Here is a 20,498-nt window from a genome sequence, read left to right as displayed (position 1 = left end):
ATATTCATGAAAGTTTTTGAGTTCTGTACCAAAAATCCTCGAATAAGCCCCCACGCTTGAATATGCCCTCCCCCTCGAATAAGCCCCCACCTAAAAAATCATTTTTGCCCTGTGGGGGCTTATTCAAGGGAAGCATAATTGCAGAGTAAAATCTTATTTCCAAAAAGCCCCCACAGGACAATAACCTTTTTGTAATTTTTCAATTTAATTCATTGAGAAAATTATGTCGTTCTTATGTCAACCTTTGAGGAAAATACTAAACTCTGAAATAAGCCCCCTCGACTCGAATAAGCCCCCACCCAAAAATTCAATTTTGCAAATTGCATATTTTCAAGTACTGGAGTTTCTTAGTCTTAGCCAATTTCTTTTATAAAAATAGTAGATTCTCTTGAATATGAGGAAAGCAATACTTGCTTTTTGGATAATATATAACATGGTGTTTGGCCTCTTCAAATTTGGACGTAGAGTTGCAGCCCTTTCACCGCGCAGGTGGCTGCTGAGCTGAGCTTATTGTTATTGATGCTAAGGAGGAGCAAAGCAAATGGCGGACAAGCGCGCTCGCATACTGACTTTTTACCGTGTGAGCATGTTGTAATTTTACATGGATTAATGAGACACAGTGAAATAAATACTGGCCGTTTAGTGAATCGACTGAAGAGCATATTTGTGAATTGGCAATGTCAGACATAAACCCGACAGGAAGCAGCCCAGAAGACGCTTCATTTTCTTTCAATAGGCTGCCTGGACCAGACGGCCTTCGAAGAAGTTCCTCCCGATCAATAAAGCGTAAGAAGTTTGACGACGAAGTTGTAGATACAAGTAACCCGTTCAAGAGAATGCCATCATCACGGAGAAGCTCTGAGTCCAGTCAGCCTGATCAAAAGCCATCGCCTCTTGCCAAAAAGGTTTTTACTATTTTCTTGCGTTTTTGCTTTATTGTCCCTAAACATTTCACAACTCACTGAGCTGTTGAACTGACGTTTTCATAAAGTCAGAGTACTTTAAGTAGGTAACATTCGAAAGCCAGAAAATCCTCTTAGTTTAAGCATGGAAGTCATCTTTCTGATTATGTCAATGAAATTATTGCATTGCAATATTTGCATCAATCAATGTCAGTTGACATAATACCAAAGGTATCTGTTTCTCCTCAAGTTTTTCTTAGTTAGGCAGAACAAGCTGGCCAAGTTAGGTCTGGTGATAAGCCTCAGTGTAAAGCATGCTTAAAAACAAAAGTGTGGTTGCCAAATTTCTAGACCAATGATGCGCTTCCTCGCCAATGTTAGGAAGCATGCCTACAGGTTTTCGCATGAATGGGACTGTCTTCCAAGAGATGTAGTAATGCCAAATCATTGAACTTATTCAAACAGAAACAGGACAATTATTGTGGAGACAGACAATTCTTATGTGACCCAGTGTTTGTTTAGTCAATGTTTTTAGAATGTACCCTTAAAGAATATCTTAGGAAAGTATAATGGCCACAAGGAAGACCAATGATGATCTGGATGCAGACAGTAAGGCAAGGTTTGGCCAGCATTGGAATTAAATTAGATTTCTCAAAAGAATCATAAACATTGAATAGATTATCTGAACCGACACAAGATAGAAAGAACTGGCATGACATTGTGAGACGTGGCATGCAGCATTAACGGCATGTGACGTCTTAGTAGAAGTAGTAGTTTAGACAGTGCTCAGGTATATTTTAATGTTTTCTGTTTCTATTTTGGACTACATAAATGTTTTTCAGGAGCATCGCCTAAAAAACAACAACAGTTATTTAGATTAACAATCTGTAACAGGCCCTTAGCCTACATTGCAGTATTTTGTTATGTTAGATAAATGAAAGAGATCATACAGCTTCAACATTTTTAGGTCAGAAAATATAGTCATAGATGGTTGAGTGAAGTCTTCAAATGCAGTGTTGTGTATGTAATTGAACATTACCATTGTCAAATTCTGTATCAAAAATACAATCAGTTACCCAACTAGATACCAATCAGAGAGCATCTTCAGTGAAAAATCCATGTGCATCCATGATGTCATTTGTTTTGCATACTTTTGATTATGTGACAAAGTTTTCTGTCGACGAGAGTTCATTTGCAATCAAAGAACACGAACAAAGGCTTCCAGACCAAAGTTTTTTCTATTGACTATGGTCTTTCTAATTGTACTCAAAATCTCAGTGAATGTTCTGCATGTGTTCCAGTGTTCTAGAGTGAAGTTTTTCTTGCTTTGATGTTTTAATAGAAGGAGCTGCAAGTGCCATTGTGGCATATTTTGTTAAATTAAGACAGTTATGACCAACTTTTAGGTTTCAAGACAATCTTCTGCTTTAAAGAAAAAGTCCAAGAGAGTTAAAGTAAGAATCAACAACTTTTCCATTTCTTATCTAGCATCCAGAATCCTATATTACCAGAAACATAAAAGTAGGTTGACGTCATTTTATGAGCAGAATTTCTATTTATGTTATCATAACATGATGTTTTATTAAATGCATTTAATGTAAAAGTGATGAAGTTTTCTTATATCGATAGAAATTAAATCATTGCTTGGTATCAAGTTGCAAAACCTTACAATTGTTTCTTCTTGATCACATTTTTGTAGGCCCTAAATTAACTTGGTTGTTGTAAATTTATAGACTTTCTTGAGCCTCTTGACGCAAATTTCTAAGAGGAGAACATAGTAAGTTGTTTCATTTTGAAGAACTAGGTTAATGGAATGCAGATGATGGTTCCCCACATGGGCTTAACTAAAGCAACATTCTCTACATCAATATTTTCTGTTGGTGTTGGTTCTCTCCATTATTGGCTTGGGTGCAACACATTTAAATCATGGTATCTCTTTTGCTACTCGTTAACTTCCTTATTGAGCTGAATTTCTACCACTTTTATCCTAGGGTTTCTCTTTATTTATCCTGCTTAGGTACTTATCATAGCCCCTAGTTATAAATCTTTCCCTGTTCTGTATATAATTATACATTTTACTATTAGGTTCTTAACTCTTTTAGCCCCAGCCTGTTCCATCAGATTTTGGAAGATGGAGACCTACTGATGATCTGGCTTTGATAACAGCTGTTCAACAGGTAAAGCTTTCTCTTCCATTGATTTGGGAGGCCAACCCTGTGAATATTACCAATAATTGCAGAGGGCCATAATCACAAAGCTCCTGCAAATGGTGATTAGAATACTGATTATTTCTCCTAGTTTTTTTCATATGTGATGCAGAATACAAAAAATATAATTCATAGGCAGTCAGCACTACAGTGTGAAATACTGTCAGTACTCTGCTAGGTTATAAAATATACTTAATTACTATTTTACTTTTTTTAGACAAATGATCTCAATGCAGTTCACCTTGGGGTAAAGTTCTCATGTCATTTCACATTACGGGAAGTCCAAGAGAGGTGGTATGCTTTGCTGTACGATCCAGTGGTTTCAAAGTAAGTGATTTGGAATATGTTGCCTGTAGATCATTTTGATGCCTAACAAACTGCTCATTATTAGAATGTCACAGCATAGAAAGAAACAGTTTCTATTCTTCTCTTGCCCCTCGCTGGAAGTTTCCTCATTACAGCTATAGTTGTAGTAGCATAAGCGTCAAATCTTGATTGGCTAGGAAAGGAATCACCGCCACGGGAATCGTCTTCGAACTGAACCAATAAGGTTGCGAGAAAGTCTTCGAGAAGCACGTTTTTTGGCCTCATGAACCCCCTCCCTTTAAAAAGAATCTGATCACACATACAGTGGGGGAATGGGATAAAACTTGGCTATTTTAATCCAATGACCCCGACGCACATTTCCAGAAAGAGCAAACGCGCGATCTCAAGTTTTGCGAAAGTTATCGCTCTTGTAAATTTTGATAAATATCTAACGAAATAATATGGTTACTTGAATAATCTAAATACCTACATGACAACATAGTATCAACTTAAACCCCGAACATTTCTTTTCACGCTTCTTAAAATGTTCTCTGCACAAAATGTTTCGCTAAGGTTGATATGGCCTATTAGTATCGCCAATAGGAATCCAATCAAATATAAGATCCATAGGGTGGTAAACTTCAATAGCATTTCAAATTAATTAGAAAATTAAAACATGGTACTTACAAAGCTGTTGGTTTGGCAACCATAATCTTAGGTGATACAAAATTCATATAACTGTTTCGCAACATAACATCCACAAACATGGAAACTTCGTAAAACTCACGTGACATTTACGATGGTATAGTGCGAATCGGAAAAACAGTTTTGGCGCGAAATGTGGATCGAATCCAGTTAATCCCAAACGGGGGGATCAAGAAGGAATAAATAGTACATCTGGTAAAACAAAATATCTATTGTCAATTGTCAATTAAACAATATGTCTATTGTCTTAAAATGTAAGATTTTATAACAAAAATCGAATTCCTGACAACGGGGTGTGTTACCCCCGCTGCCCATACACATGTTGTAGGTGGAGAAAAAATAATCGAAACACTCGTTTTCGCTTGTTACGAAATTGATAATTTTCAGAAATGGGAAGAAAATAAGATCCAGGAGGTTTGCAGGACTGCAGGTGCAACAAAGCTGTTTCATGCCATCACAACAGCAATGTCACAGGAACACCAGACGCCTTTCAAGAAAGAGCAAAATGAAAAGAAAGCTGTGGCCATAATATACATGTTGGTGTATGGACAATCCCAAAAAGCCAATTGGTTCCAGAAAATTTTTGCCCAAAATATGACAGGAAAGGGAATCAGTGAATCTGGGCTTGCAATCTTAAATCAAACTGGCATATCTGTTTCCAAATCGACCCAAAGAAGGGACTTGATTAGAACAGCAGATTCCCACGAGTCAACTGTCATTAAATTCATTGATGAAGCCATCAAAAAGAAATGTCTCCTGACACTGATGATAGATGATTACACCAATGTGCATACCATTCGTCGACCAAAAGACCAGGTATAACTCATCTTTAAAAAGTAATTCAAGATGACTTGAGTTGATTAAACTTTGTGTATTAGACATATGTTTATACACTTGACTTGCAGAATCTAAGTTTTATTGCAAAAAATTGCTTTTCTCCCTAACATCTGCATAAGAATATATTTGCATTGTGCAATTGTTATTAGCTTGTAAAATTATGATAGGTTTAATTTTTGGTTTTATTTCAGGTAACTTCAACAGCAACAAAAATGGCAACCATACTTCTAAAAAAGTTTCCATCAATACCGGCTATTTCTTCTACTGATGCCAGCTTCTTCAATCAAGATGGGATAAGCATTGAAATCCTGGAAAATCATTTGAAAGAAAATTTACCAAACTTGCTTTCTTCTTTTGCAACCATCATGCCATACTGGGTCAAATCTTCATTTTTCAACCCTGAGATTGAAAGAAGCCGCTTAGAAATCCATGATTACCAACAGGATCAAACCAGCACAAAATCTCTGCGAAAGATGGAAAATTGCAAACTTGTAGATGAGGTTGAGCAAAAATTGAGAAGTTTTGACGACTTTCTCAAAACTTCTGCTCATGCCTTGAAACTTGGTCTTCAAAAATATCTTCAGTACTTTCTTTGCCCCCAGCCTGGGGACTGGCCTGCTCAATTCTATATGAGACAGGTTCAGTATAACATTCCTGAAAACTTTCCATCTTGCTTGAAAAACATTATACCAATGATTGGTCCTCTGCATATTCAGCTGAATGCGAGAGAATGTGTTTGCCTTCTAAACATTGACTTCTTTAAAATGTTCTATTCCTTTATCTTTGGGGATAAAAAGCAACTTGCAAACAAGCCAAAACCATGGAGAATTTCTTTGCTGTTAGAGATACTTTATGGTGGGTGGACACTCATCAGAGAACAAGTAATTGTCATTTTCTCCAATTGCAAAAGCATAGAGTTCTTAACTCTCTTGAACATCTTAGACAATTACCTTCCACTTGTACTGTCTATCTACTCAGTCATCTTTAAAACTGGAAGAACCTCTGAGTACCTGGATGCAGTGTTGAGGTGTTGGTTAATGTTCTTTTGCTACAAAAGACATCATTATAACAAAGCTCCTTTGGTCTGGCTAAGTAATATTCTGTTTTGGAAGGCTAACAATCATCCACTTTTTCAAGCTCTTTTAAGCAGCCTCAATGCTTTTGATGAATACCCAGTGGAGAACTTCCACTCTCTCTTAAGATCACAAACAGTGCAATCTGATGATGCTGAACTGATCTCAAGAAAGGCCAAAGGAGTTGACAGCAACAAGACAACATCAGCTAAATTTTCATCAGCATTTGTGAGGCCAAAAAAATTTAACTTCAGCAGTTCAAAACTCAAACAGCTGAAAATCAAGGCATCCAAATTTATTTTCAACATTTTAAAAAGTATAAAGGAACAGCCAAATGCAGCATCCCAAGTCAATCGCCCAGCAAATCGGCAAAAAGGCATGACATATTGGAAACTGCCTCATATATATGGAGAAACCATTGTTTCATCGAAAGTGCTACCAGTAGGATTTCAGTTTGCAGGGAAGGAACCAAATCCTTTAAGGTTTGTAGCACCGAGAGCTGGGCAAACTGCCAAATAGATAAAAACACTTTAGCAAAAAATTTTTAAAAATTGTTTTTAGTGCATATATCAAATATAAGTACTTTGCTTAGTATACAACTGTTTACAAGTATACAATATCCAAAATCATATACCCTTGGATTTGTTTCAATTCCTTGTCCTATTTACCTAGCCAATTTCAAGTTTAGAAATAAACTCTTTACTGATTATTTAAAATGAGCTGGTGTCAAAATCAATTTTTTTAGTATTGTCAAGTTAAAAATCTATAGCTACTTATCGAATAACAACTAAATGCAAAGTAAAATATGTTTTGAACCGAACACAAATTATTGCTAGGTCTCATTGTCTCATAATAATTGCCTTCAAAATTACAATAAAATGATATGCTCCACTTATACGAAATTTTTATAAAATGTCTGGAACTTAAACGAAATTTTCGTTGTAGCAAATGCGACTTAGCCGACTGTACACACCAAGAGACAGGATCTGGCATCATATTGTTCCAGACATGTGGGCACTCCTTCCACACTGAATGCTTGTCCGGTGAAGAGAAACGGGCATGTACAATTTGCAGTGAGGAGATTCTCAAGGCCATGAAGACCCTAGCCTCAACAGCGAAGGAATCTATCTTCAATCCAGACATAAAAGAAACTCCAACGTCGAATACGCACGAAGATGATGACATTACCGATGATGAAATTGTGGAAGAAGACAACCTGGACGCTGGAGAATCGTGCCTACAAATTCAACAAGAAATTTGTAGCTGGGGCCTTATAAATGGTCCTATTTGAATTATTAAAAACTCGAAAATCGATTTTACTAAAGACAGAAAAGTGGCCTAGGCCTCTAAACTATGCTATAAATTATTGATACAGTAAACTCTAGTTGTTTTCACTCCATTTAAATTTCGACCAAAACATGTGAAAATTGTAATCAAAGCCCCGTGGGTATTAACATTCTGCTTCATCCAGCTACAACCCCCCATGCAACATTTTGTGTTTCTATGACTAGAGTTTACAGTATCGATGCACGTGAAAATACCTGTTGCCAATCCATCACAGATTCAAAACTCTTTGCAATAGTTTTCCCGTCAAAATACAGCTCCCTGTAGAATAAACTCAGCAAAACACGTCTGTCAAATCCCAGAATTCAACCATGATAACACGGAAAAGGCCGATGGCGCAAGATTTGACAATTCCCTCCATAACTTTCGCAAAACTTGAGATCGCGCGTTTGCTCTTTCTGGAAATGTGCGTCAGGGTCATTGGAATAAAATAGCAAAGTTTTATCCCATTCCCCCACTGTATGTGTGATCAGATTCTTTTTAAAGGGAGGGGGTTCATGAGGCCAAAAAACGTGCTTCTCGAAGACTTTCTCGCAACCTTATTGGTTCAGTTCGAAGACGATTCCCGTGGCGGTGATTCCTTTCCTAGCCAATCAAGATTTGACGCTTATGCTAGTTGTAGTATGTTGTTAATTTATACTTTAAAGGGGTAGGGGGGGTGGGGGTGATAAGGAAATGGTCTGACTTAGCAAGTGTCTCTCTGATCTATGGCACCATTTTTTTAATTCAATGGGAATTGGATATAAGTCCAGCCTAGTGAAAGTCTATGTTTTCTGGGTTACAACTTAACAACATTCAACTGCATATATTTCAATAAATTTGAGTATTTTTATAATGGATTTGAAATTCATTCTGGTGTTAAGGGTCCCTTTTAATGTTAGTACTTAAGGGTCCTGGGTCTTAGGGTCTGGTTTTTACGGCATGCCGAAAAAGGTCCTTTTTCTATAAGCAAATTTAATCTTACATTTAATCTTACATTTACACGAGAACAAAGATTTGTTCAGGAAGCTGTCACAAAAACTAAGAAGCTAGATCAAAGATCTGTTTGTTTTTACTCGGCACTAAATCGCATATGAGCATGGTCTAATTTCATTGCAGGCTATCTCAGCAAGCCATGAAACAGTTACCAACCGACGTGATACAAGGTATCCAGAGCAGTGCATTATGGAGCAAAGAAGAGGAACTAGTGCTTGTTGACATTGCATCGGTGGGTCACTTACCTCAGTGTATTAGGGTAACTTTCAATGTTTGCTCTTGTTGTAGGCAGACTGCAGGATTCATCACAAACATCCAAAATTATTCCGCTTGAAGTCATAATTAGTTCACAATCACAACTTTTCAAGCCACATTTGTTGTGACTTAAATCACAGTCTACTGTACCTAGTTAAAAATCTGTACCCTCCATGAAAAAGGTGTCATCAATTGGTGTCTTTAAAAATACAGGAGTTTTAGATATGTTGTTAACATTTATAAAATCATAATAACTTCAGCAGATGTTGTTTTGCTTTTGATAATAAATGCTATTATCCAATCACCACAGAACAGCAACCCAAATTTACAGAAATTCGAGAATCTTTTCGAGGAGAATCAGAGTATTTTTCACAAATCAAGAACCGCAAAAGCGTTGCTGAACCACTGGCTGTTAATGAAGCACTATCAGTTATTGTCAGATCAGTCTGGTATGTGCTATTTATGTTAAGGGTCAGCAATTCTATATCTCGAGCCCATTTTATAACTTGGTTTGTTAACTCGAGCCCTTTAATGATTAGGTGATGTGTGAGGGTTTTCTCTGATGCTCCTAAGTATAAAAGGATAGATCATTCATGATCAAAATGAAAGCAAAAATCTTTTATCCAGATGCCGAAAATTTGTGATTCAAATTATTGATCCTTTCCTTGATTTTGATTGTTGCATATCTTTTCCCTTATTATCTCTTAGGATTGTCGCGTTATCGCTTTTTATGCTATTTTGAAGTTTTTTATTATTAAGGGCTTAATTGAAATTTGCTATTCAAATTCAAATTTACTAGAACTGGTCAACATAGTTTTGAGGAAACTGAATGCACTAAAAAGATAAATTTTTCTTACTGACCAAAAAATGCTGTTTATTTCTCAGAAATGTTTTTATTTACCATCTCCCCGCGTTTTTATATTAAGATCTTTCGCAGCCAGAACCTCATTTTTCAACCCATACTTTTAATCTGTAGGCGAAAGCTTCTCCTAAACCATATCAAAAAGTGTGAGAATTTCATGTTTCTAACACACCCGACACACGGCAATGATTTTTCTTCCCTAATGATTTGGAAATTTTTTTGTATCAATTAGTGGAAACTTGCATATGATCTAAGTGCTAAGAGCTGGATTGATTTGTTGACGATTTCAGTTGTTGAATAAATTTGTGAAAATGCATTTTGTCTCGACTGTAATTTTGCTTGACCAGCAGCCTCAAATTTCTATTTTTATTTGAATTTTTTATTGGTTCCATAGCCCGCTCAAGTGAGACTGATGTGAATCTTCACGATATGGAATCGAGACTCAATGATGATGAAATTTTGTAAGTCTTATTTCAAAGTAGGGCCTACTGCCGTATAAACTTTTTTCTAAAAGATAAAATCATTTAAAGCTTCCTTTTCTGGAATCATTCCCGGGATGCCAACATTGTCATGAACATGAGCTCTAGAATTTAAAATAATCATTTTCAATTCTTTATTTACTGAAGAAAAACCTGAATGATGTGCTAGTTTTTTGTGCAAGTTTGGACAGTTGCTTAGAATTATTTCTAAAGGGATTCATAGATAACCAAAGATCACAGTGTACTGTCATTTAAACCATTTTTAGGCCACCTGCTTTGTGTAAAACTCTGGATTCTCCATTTCGACCATTTTCAGATTGTTTCAATATCCAACACAGGCGACTGTTGCCTCCGTGCAGACTCTACTGCTTTTAACTGTTTCCTTTTCCTACCTTTCCATTGAGTTGAATTAAAATTTCATTGTTGGGCTCCCACTTCTCTTATCGTATTTGGCTTGATAATAAGCAATTGTGAACGCAAAAGATAATAAGCAATTGCTTAATTTTGTAGTTTTGAATACATGTTGAAGTAGTCAGTGTGTAAGTTATCCCGGCCCTTATATTGTCTTATACTGTAATCTTATATTATATTTCAAATGGTAGGCATAAGTTACTGCATTGAATTTTTACAAACTCGAGCTGTGAGCAGTGCTCTAAGTCTTCTTCTCCCTAAATAATGTATTATGACACAGGCGATACAATTTTAAAGGATTTTAACGTATTGTTGTACACTTCAAGATTTTGTAACGTTGTAATTATTTTATCGGGACCATGATTGATAACAGCACCATTGGCACTGAAAATTATTTATCCTGTATAAACATTTCTATTGCTACTTTGTTTTGCTTGTTTAAACTAGCAATTTTAGGAAATGTTCTTTATGTCAAATGAAAATGCTAATATTTGACAGTTCCCTTTGATTTTAGAGAATCAAAAGACGAAATGCTAGATCAAGAGCTGTTTTCCGTTGATCGAAGGCAAAAGAGAGAATTGAAACGGCTGGAGGAGGAGATTCCCCAGTGGCAGGTTATTGTGGATGAAATGATTGGCAGTGGTGAGTTTTTTGGATTATTTCATTTTCACCAGATTTGTAGATGTGTCTTGTTATGCCATACCACCTTTTTCAGTTTAAAGTTCTGTAAAGGCAATTTTTTGTGCAAATAAATACCAATTATTGTTAGAAAGAAATTTAAATTTGGATAAACAGTCATTCTTTAGCTTCTTTAGACAATAACATGTCAAAATAGAAAATGACAATAAAAAATAGATAAAAAATAGTTAAGTAATCTTTTTGTAAAAATGGAAGTGCAAGCAATGTGTACTAAATTGCTATAAATGCGAGACATTATTGTCGTAGGCTACATGTGATTATACCATGTGCGTGGACGAGTCTGTAGGCCTTGCGGTCAACGCATTTGCACTAGATACAGATCTTTTCTCTCGTTTGAAAATCGCACCGTTCAATTTAACCCTTTTCAAAAAGATAGAGTTATAGGGTGAAATGTAACATTATCAACCCTGCTTGATTGAGATTGTTTATTTCTTCTAGGTTCAAGTGTCTCAGAATTCGATTCACAAACCCTTGCAGTTCTTCGCGGAAGGGTTGTACGTTACCTTATGAGGTCTAAAGAGGTGAGTTTTGCTGCTTCGTTTGATAAAACACCCCAGAGTTGAAAATCCTGCCCCAGCAATTAGTTCGAGTTATGAGTTACATTCGATTTTTATTCTTGTTTGCTTTCTCCTTTTAATGGACCAGAAAGTTGTTTTAATTAATTTTGTTAAGTCCTTTTACTGATGAGTTTCACAACAGAGCTTTTCATCAATAAGATTGGCTACAAGTTTACGTTTAAATGAAGCATTAAACTTCAAGCGCAATTTCTAAAATTAAGTTTAAGCCAGCTTGAATTTCGATCCTCTTTTCATGGAAATTGGCTAGTTTAATGCTGAATTAAAGATCAATTGAAGAAGGTAGTGATTTTCGAACACAAGAGATCAAATTCATAATGATCAGCATTAGTTTAGCTTCTATCTATTCTCATAGACATACGGCCTAGACTTATGTAGTCATATTATGTTACGTTATTAAAGGGGGACTCTATCTATCGATAACTTTTAGTTTAAAAGGTGGTTTTTTGGGTAATAGTAATCTTTTGATATATTCTTTTTTGCAGATAACCTTTGGCCGAAATACGTCCGACACGCGTGTAGATATCGATTTCTCGCTGGAAGGCCCTACGTGGAAAATCTCGCGTAGACATGGCATGATCAAAATGACGAACGATGGCAAATTTATGCTGCATAATCAAGGCAGACGCCCTGTGTTCATTAATGGTGCCCCTGTGGTTGCCGGATCATCAATACAGTTACCGCATAACAGTGCATTGGAGGTAAATCTCTACATTTCATTTTGTATTTAAACCATTTGGGTTTCCGTACTTGTTGCTACGAAGAAAGTTTTCATTGTTTCATCTGTTTAAAGCGGATTAATATGTGCAGAGAAGTTTAAGTTTTTAGGCCATTTCTCTCGTTTCTCAATCTCTAGTCCATCAATATGTAATGGCCAAATTTAATAAGTTAGATTTTTGTGGAAAATATTTATCTTTGTTGAATTAGAAAACTTGAATAGGAATTTGATGAACAAGACGCTCTGGTATGCACCCTAAATATGCACTGCTCAACTATATTGCAAGTTAATTGATTGACAATTTATTGAATGCAAAACATTTCCCTTGGGTCAGAAGTTTACTATAGATGCTTTGTATTTGGCTGCATTCAAAAGTTGTCAAAAAGTAAACTTGAAAATAAAAAGGCTTTGTCACACTGGGCTTGTTCTTTCTTTAGAGGCTTTGTGTTTTCTGGACGTTATTCTTCCCATAACCTTTCTATTTTGTTGTCATTTAATATCTTATACTTTGATGGATGTTAGGCTACAAGATCTTTTCAGTGCCTTGAGGAACATCTTGTTTACGTGTTTGCATTGCTGTACATGTGTTTTTGCCTGGGTCATTTTCTTGTCACTTTGTCAAAAAACCACGATGTACATTCTTAGTTGGAGTTGTAGAGCAGTAAATTAAATTAAGTAAATTAAATCAAGAGCTTTAATTTTATAACAATGGAGACGAAATTTTTGAATTTCAGATCTGTGGCTTGAAGTTCCTTTTCCTAATCAACCCGGACCTTAAGAGAGTAAAAGAAGCCAAACAAGAGAGTTTGCTACGCAAAGAGCGAGCGGCAGAGGGCAATACGACGTGAAGATATCTCCTAATGAAGTCGAGGCTTCTTTATTCGAGGTACGTCTGTTAAATCCGATATAGCAACGTTCCTCTGCATTTCATGGTTGGGAAATACAAAGATATTTCTTCACTGCGTGTAGCTGTTTCATAAGCCCCAAAAGGATTCTGAACACTGGCAGTTTCCGGACTCAGTGAAGCCGTACGTGTCCGCCCGTGATCTCCAAACATCTTGCATCAACCATGCTTACATGCAACATGGTGATTTTTTGAACATGAAGATCTGAGCCTTCTCTTTTATCCATTGTTGTGTTGATTGTTTTCCAATGCTAAGTATGTTAAGAGAAAACATTTTGTTTATTCTCGATATGCTTTATTTGCAATTAAGAATTTATCTTAAATGATAACTTCAAAGTTCATTTTAGTAGTGGGAACAAATCTTTACAAAGAAAGGGTTTATGTCAAATTAAGTCTAATAAAGGTTATATTTTATTGACACCGTACTTTACGAACGTGTTGGTATGTAGTTTTCGGTCTCTTGCGTTGGTAAGGAAAGACTCGCCCAGTTTTTAATGAAAACTTGCTTGTAACATTCGCATTGTGATTTTCATTAAAAACACGGTTTAATCCGTTACATTTTGATAAGGTGCCCCTGCTTCTTTCAATCATAATTTCTTCCCTTTAGGTTAATAAGCCTTTAGTATTTTTTCTACCCTTTCAGACCCCCTGTTCTGCAAGTGAAAGTCTTGATGGTTCAAGTCTGAAGCTAAAATAATACGAAATCACTGGTGTTCTGTCAGATTTGTGTTGCGGAGAGAAACTCTCTAACAGAATCTTGTCTAACAGCTTTGCCAAACAACAAATTTCCTCCAATAATAAGTGATTTCTTCAGAAAGGAATGTTTTGATGAAAATGATGATGCCATACGATGTATACTTTAGGGGATTTTCACCTATAAGAATTGAAAGACAGCGATAGCTTGCGAATCCGTTTTGGGCTGGAGTTAAACTGAAAGCATTATAAAGCATTATAGATTTTGTGCAGAATCATCTCCGAACGAACGTATATCATCAATTTTGGGCAGAAAGTGAGGTTACAAGCTAATAAAAAATGATATTTTTTAGTTGATTATGACTGAAAATGATTTTAAATAACCAAGAAATATTAATAAGATTTATATTTGAAACTTTCTAATGCTTTTTTGTACGGAATTATCAGCAATGAAAAAATGTCATCGGTTTTGCCCAAAAAGTAAGGTTTTACCAAAAACTATATTTTTGGTCGAAATACTTTTTGGATTTTTAGGACAGGAAATGATGTAAAAAAACGAGAAATATAGTAGAAACTTCATTTGGGAGCATTCTAATGCTTTTTTGTAATGAATTATCACCAAAAAGTCATCGATTTTGCCCAAAAAGTAAGGCTATAGGTTTACCAAAAATGATATTTTTCGTTGAAATATTTTTTGAAATTATATGACTGGAAATGGCATAAAACACCGAGAAATATTGCCTAGATTTGGTTTTGGAACTTTCTAGTGCTTTTTGTAAGGAAATTTTACTAGAAAAAGTTAACCGATTTTGCCCAAAAAGTAAGGCTATAGGCTTACAAAAAATGATATTTTTCGTTGAAATATTTTTTGAAATTATATGACTGGAAATGGCATAAAACACCGAGAAATATTGCCTAGATTTGGTTTTGGAACTTTCTAGTGCTTTTTTGTAAGGAATTTTTACCAGAAAAAGTTAACCGATTTTGCCCAAAAAGTAAGGCTATAGGCTTACAAAAAATGATATTTTTCGTTGAAATATTTTTTGTAATTATATGACTGGAAATGGAGTAAAACACCGAGAAATATTGCATAGATTTGGTTTTGGAACTTTCTAGTGCTTTTTTGTAAGGAAATTTTACTAGAAAAAGTTAACCGATTTTGCCCAAAAAGTAAGGCTATAGGCTTACAAAAAATGATATTTTTCGTTGAAATATTTTTTGAAATTATATGACTGGAAATGGCATAAAACACCGAGAAATATTGCCTAGATTTGGTTTTGGAACTTTCTAGTGCTTTTTTGTAAGGAATTTTTACCAGAAAAAGTTAACCGATTTTGCCCAAAAAGTAAGGTTATAGGCTTACAAAAAATGATATTTTTCGTTGAAATATTTTTTGAAATTATATGACTGGAAATGGAGTAAAACACCGAGAAATATTGCCTAGATTTGGTTTTGGAACTTTCTAGTGCTTTTTTGTAAGGAATTTTTACCAGAAAAAGTTAACCGATTTTGCCCAAAAAGTAAGGTTATAGGCTTACAAAAAATGATATTTTTCGTTGAAATATTTTTTGAAATAATATGACTGGAAATGGAGTAAAACACCGAGAAATATTGCATAGATTTGGTTTTGGAACTTTCTAGTGCTTTTTGTAAGGAATTTTTACCAGAAAAAGTTAACCGATTTTGCCCAAAAAGTAAGGTTATAGGCTTACAAAAAATGATATTTTTCGTTGAAAAATTTTTTGAAATTATATGACTGGAAATGGAGTAAAACACCGAGAAATATTGCATAGATTTGGTTTTGGAACTTTCTAGTGCTTTTTTGTAAGGAATTTTTACCAGAAAAAGTTAACCGATTTTGCCCAAAAAGTAAGGTTATAGGCTTACAAAAAATGATATTTTTCGTTGAAATATTTTTTGAAATTATATGACTGGAAATGGAGTAAAACACCGAGAAATATTGCATAGATTTGGTTTTGGAACTTTCTAGTGCTTTTTTGTAAGGAATTTTTACCAGAAAAAGTTAACCGATTTTGCCCAAAAAGTAAGGTTATAGGCTTACAAAAAATGATATTTTTCGTTGAAATATATTTTTTGAAATTATATGACTGGAAATGGAGTAAAACACCGAGAAATATTGCATAGATTTGGTTTTGGAACTTTCTAGTGCTTTTTGTAAGGAATTTTTACCAGAAAAAGTTAACCGATTTTGCCCAAAAAGTAAGGTTATAGGCTTACAAAAAATGATATTTTTCGTTGAAATATTTTTTGAAATTATATGACTGGAAATGGAGTAAAACACCGAGAAATATTGCATAGATTTGGTTTTGGAACTTTCTAGTGCTTTTTTGTAAGGAATTTTTACCAGAAAAAGTTAACCGATTTTGCCCAAAAAGTAAGGTTATAGGCTTACAAAAAATGATATTTTTCGTTGAAATATTTTTTGAAATTATATGACTGGAAATGGAGTAAAACACCGAGAAATATTGCATAGATTTGGTTTTGGAACTTTCTAGTGCTTTTTGTAAGGAATTTTTACCAGAAAAAGTTAACCGATTTTGCCCAAAAAGTAAGGTTATAGGCTTACAAAAAATGATATTTTTCGTTGAAATAATTTTTGAAATTATATGACTGGAAATGACGTAAAACACCGAGAAATATAGCTTAGACTTGGTTTTTGAATTTTCTAGTGCTTTTTTGTACGGAATTTTTACCAGAAAAGTTAACCGATTTTGCCCAAAAAGTAAGGCTATAGGCTTACAAAAAATGATATTTTTCGTTGAAATAATTTTTGAAATTATATGACTGGAAATGACGTAAAACACCGAGAGATATAGCTTAGACTTGGTTTTTGAATTTTCTAGTGCTTTTTCGTACGGAATCATTACCTAAAGAATGTCATCCACTTTGGACAAAAAGTAAGATTATAGGCTTACCAAAAAAAAAACATTTTTGGTCATTAAAATTTTGATTGGCATATTGTTTTCTAGAGATTGTCTGGGAATAATCGAAAATACCCAAAATATAATCTCTTGTAGAATGAATTCATTTATCTTCTTTGTTGTTGTTTTTGATTCATCAAATTTTGGTAAGAAGGGATTTATTTATTCCAAAAGAGAGAACTGAAAAAATACGAAATCAAGAATGTTTTTATGAAAATTGAAACATGCTTAGATTAAGAAACATTATGAATGTGTCACAGTCAATAGTGATTATGTGCGGCCATACTGTTTCATTATAAGACTACATTTATATACATCAAATAGCTATTGGCAAATGCTTTAAAAACCTCAGGCTTTCCGAGAAATAGGAAGTCACTATTCCATGAGAGACGATTACACGATTATAGAAGGTCGATTACATTGTTTGATGCTTCTACGTTCTTGGGGAACGCATGATACCCGCAGATATGCGCAGATGCCCACAGATACGCGCAGATGCCCACAGATACCCGCAGATGCCCACAGATATTCCTAAAAACCTTGACTGAGCGGCTTGTTATCGTTAGTTGATGTTACCTACGTATTAAATGTGACAGGCTATGCCAGGAGATACTTTTGTTTATGTGTACCAATAAATAAACCACAACTAGAATCAAAACATGTAACTGATACGGGGAGGAAATCAAAGACTAATGTGCAGGACTTGGGCATTTATTCCACATACCCAAGAATCAGATACTAAGCTGCTACAGCAGGGAGAAGAAAGAATCTGGATGGTACTCAGTTTTAGTCCTGTTTACTAATCATATCCTTTAAACAGTTAAATGTACGATGGTTAGAAAAACATGCTAGAGTTTTATGATAACCTCTTATAACCTTACACTGTGCAAGACTTCTGAAAAATCATATGACTACATAGCGAATATAAACGATTTTTCACTGGGCGAAATCTGAGAAAGAACCCCTAAAAATTTCTCAGAGGCGATTTCTCAGAGGAAAATTTTCCAATACATCAACCACCATACCCGCCGCTTAAAAACAAAAATCTAATTTCCACACAGTTCAAAATAAAATACATTATTAGCATCAAAAAATTAAATAATATCAAATGATAATGACAACAACAGTGGAGTTCTGCATTCCAAATCTTCGTTTTCTCTTGCTCTCTCCTTCCATAATTTCCCCATTTACACGAAAATTTCAAACATAGTTGAATTTCTGCAACAGAAGGGAGACCAATCGTATGGAGGCCAACAGGAAACTTGAAAAATGATTTCACCATTCTAATAAGACTTCCCTTAATCCATATGTACGACAATTTTTTTACGATATTCACATGAACGACTATCTTAGTGTACAACAATACATTTGTAGGATTTTCCTTATGTACAACTATTCTCATGTACAACAATTTTTAGGTACGACTATTCACGTGAATGATAAGACTATCCTCACATAGGACCATCTCTTAACCAGCCCTTTGTACAATCATCCTTACACAAGACTCTCCTGATAACAGCTCATTTCTGGGACTGACGAAGTGAAAAAAGATGATTGGATCAAAAGTAACAAGACCAGACACTTTGTTTCAGTTGAAAGTTCTGTAGTTCTATGCAAGAATGCAGAACTAGCTGTAAACCTCAATAATCTTTAAACTAGTGGCTGGTCCTTCCATGCAATGTGATGCATATTAGACTGTGTCCCCAAAGTCCATTTTCTTGAGCCCAACACATACTAACAATTGAAACACATATTTGGATTAAAAATCAGAGATCCATTTTGGGAGATCACAGGCCAAATGCAGGAGACCACTGAAAGAGCTGTTAGTCTCCCATCGGGGGACTACTTTTTTACCAGAATTTCCAACTCTTGGTTCATTAAGATGCGATAAAATATAAAAATATTAAATGACTACCAAAGGAAACAGAAAATCTTAAAAATAATATACTCACATTTCGGTTTTCATTGTCATGATCGGATGTAAAACTGACCAAATTTGCGCATGTAATTCCTAATATACTCCTTGACTTTAATTTTTACAGAATCGCTGCATTCAAGTTCCTCGTCTGCTTTTACTCTCGCCAGCTCTTTCATCATCAACCCGTGTGTGAGCTTCAAAAAGCAAGATTTTAAACATTTATATATCATACGATTTTTTCAATTTCGTTTTTATTCAAGGCCGTAAATTATGAAATGAAATAGCAGTTAGATATTGAAGCAACAAGACGTCAGACAAATCTTTCAAAACTGACCTAGACATTTTGACTGAGCAATATATCAACTTACGTATAATCAGTGATCAGTATAATCAGTGATCAGTATATTCAGTGATCATCAATATCAATCAATCAAATATATCGTATAATCAGTGATCGTCAATATCAATAAATCAAATATATCGTACAATCATTATCAAAGAAGACCCATACATACTTTTCTTGCTAAAAATTTGAAATCTTCAATCTTTGCGATCCTTGCCTGTTTACAATCGACTTTTTGATACGGATTCAGGCAGTTGACAACAACAGCAGATAACTGGAGAAAAACGAAACAACACTGAAAAGCATATCAAGAAATTGATATACGGAATTGGCAATAGGATAGCAAAATAGAGGGAAAATGAATAGGATAACAAAATAGAGAAGTACAAGAGAGTACAAAAATGATGACGTCACAAAAATCTGTTTTCAAAATTTTCAATATTGCCCAATTTGAACATATCTAACTGATTTTGCATGTTGAGAAGTATTTTATGCCGTTCTTTAAGATAATGTGGTCAAATTTAAGAAATTCTAAAAAAAGGATTTTTGATGACATCATGCTGTCGTACTCTATTAGGAACGAGCTTACTAAAAGCAGAATAAAAAGGCAGTCGGCCTTTGCAGTTGGGTCTAGAAAAGAAGTAGAACAGTCACCAAAGTCAAATTAAAATGCGGCTCATAAAGAAAAGCAGGTAAAACGACAAAATTACGCATAGCTTGATGGTAATCAGAAGTCGATTTTGGAAAAAGGGTGCCTTGTATCCAGAAAAAATCTTTGGAAATATTCATTCTGCGAAAGTTTGAATGAATATATGACCAATGAAAGTCTGCTACATACCTTATTTTTAAAAACATCCCTAATTTTTTGCTGTTTAGGTGTCAGGTGCTCAGTCTGTCCCGAGGAATGTCCCGTGCTCATTCGCGTCGTGCTGACAGAAGGATCTGAAATGGCTTGAGGTCTTTCAGAGAAGAGTGCGGGGGATATTGGCGAGTGTGGAGGAGACGCAGGCGGGGTTCTTGGACCGGCAGTGATGGACGACGAGCTTCTTTGCTGCAAAATACAACGATTCTGTTGAAAAACAAAATATAAATCCAGGAATGGCAACTTATAAAAATGGAAGCTGCATGCAGGGTATAGCCATCTATAACAGTTAAAGAGTTAACCTTCTATAATCGTTATGAATTGAGATTATCAAGAAATATGGATGTAGATAATTTGCTTATATTGAAGACTGTAGCATACATTTGGTTGTTTCTTGGCGTCTTCTTCCTCCCATTTCGGAACATCCCATTGGGTCTTTCTGCAAAAACAAAGTAACAAGTTATGATAAACTAAACTTCTTAGACTAT

General features: G+C 35.0%; 3 protein-coding genes across 8 annotated transcripts in view; 2 read left to right on the top strand and 1 right to left on the bottom strand.

The window, feature by feature from the left end:
• The first annotated feature begins 510 nt into the window (after nt 1-510).
• LOC135681365 (microspherule protein 1) lies at nt 511-20,163 on the top strand. 4 transcript variants are annotated; one of them, XM_065195811.2, is made up of 12 exons: nt 511-905; nt 2,309-2,356; nt 3,005-3,079; nt 3,327-3,436; nt 8,473-8,581; nt 8,915-9,053; nt 9,861-9,927; nt 10,871-10,998; nt 11,494-11,576; nt 12,116-12,331; nt 13,083-13,234; nt 20,025-20,163. In XM_065195811.2, exons 1-11 carry the CDS (start codon nt 678-680, stop codon nt 13,194-13,196), a joined length of 1,317 nt encoding a protein of 438 aa, XP_065051883.2. In that variant the 5' UTR covers nt 511-677; the 3' UTR covers nt 13,197-13,234; nt 20,025-20,163. The 4 variants fall into 4 exon arrangements, with proteins under 4 accessions (XP_065051883.2, XP_088967911.1, XP_065051884.2 ...); XM_089111785.1 differs by lacking the exon at nt 20,025-20,163 and adding an exon at nt 13,896-18,999; XM_065195812.2 differs by lacking the exons at nt 2,309-2,356; nt 20,025-20,163 and adding an exon at nt 2,391-2,423 and having other exon boundaries at nt 13,083-13,889.
• Nucleotides 4,037-7,579, top strand: LOC135695966 (uncharacterized). Its single transcript, XM_089111784.1, has 3 exons — nt 4,037-4,936; nt 5,149-6,512; nt 6,976-7,579. Exons 1-3 carry the CDS (start codon nt 4,586-4,588, stop codon nt 7,319-7,321), a joined length of 2,061 nt encoding a protein of 686 aa, XP_088967910.1. The 5' UTR covers nt 4,037-4,585; the 3' UTR covers nt 7,322-7,579.
• Nucleotides 17,077-20,498, bottom strand: part of LOC135681363 (histone-lysine N-methyltransferase SETD2) — a 21,713-nt gene continuing 18,291 nt past the window's right edge. For 2 of the 3 annotated variants that reach the window (XM_065195804.2, XM_065195806.2), the window contains exons 22-26: nt 20,392-20,449; nt 19,987-20,217; nt 19,321-19,422; nt 18,840-18,999; nt 17,077-18,105 (exon numbers count right to left, since the gene is read on the bottom strand). In XM_065195804.2, coding sequence (XP_065051876.2) covers nt 18,856-18,999; nt 19,321-19,422; nt 19,987-20,217; nt 20,392-20,449 — 535 coding nt within the window. In that variant the 3' untranslated portion in view covers nt 17,077-18,105; nt 18,840-18,855. The remainder of the gene's footprint in view (nt 18,106-18,839; nt 19,000-19,320; nt 19,423-19,986; nt 20,218-20,391; nt 20,450-20,498) is intronic. The other variant, XM_065195805.2, reaches the window with a different exon arrangement.

The sequence above is a fragment of the Rhopilema esculentum genome, chromosome 12 (assembly GCF_057945365.1).
Source record: "Rhopilema esculentum isolate cy_ngs chromosome 12, ASM5794536v1, whole genome shotgun sequence".
In the NCBI taxonomy this organism is placed as follows: domain Eukaryota; kingdom Metazoa; phylum Cnidaria; class Scyphozoa; order Rhizostomeae; family Rhizostomatidae; genus Rhopilema; species Rhopilema esculentum.
The sequence above is the reverse complement of the archived record's forward strand: the minus strand, read 5'-3'. Positions and strand labels throughout refer to the sequence as shown.

Coding starts and splice junctions, on each gene's coding strand:
- LOC135681365 (XM_065195811.2), top strand. CDS start 678: ATGTCAGACATAAACCCGACAGGAAGCAGCCCAGAAGACGCTTCATTT. Junction 3,080..3,326: donor TGATAACAGCTGTTCAACAG/GTAAAGCTTTCT, acceptor TACTTTTTTTAG/ACAAATGATCTCAATGCAGT. Junction 10,999..11,493: donor GGATGAAATGATTGGCAGTG/GTGAGTTTTTTG, acceptor TATTTCTTCTAG/GTTCAAGTGTCTCAGAATTC.
- LOC135695966 (XM_089111784.1), top strand. CDS start 4,586: ATGTCACAGGAACACCAGACGCCTTTCAAGAAAGAGCAAAATGAAAAG. Junction 4,937..5,148: donor TTCGTCGACCAAAAGACCAG/GTATAACTCATC, acceptor GTTTTATTTCAG/GTAACTTCAACAGCAACAAA. Junction 6,513..6,975: donor AAGGAACCAAATCCTTTAAG/GTTTGTAGCACC, acceptor TTTTCGTTGTAG/CAAATGCGACTTAGCCGACT.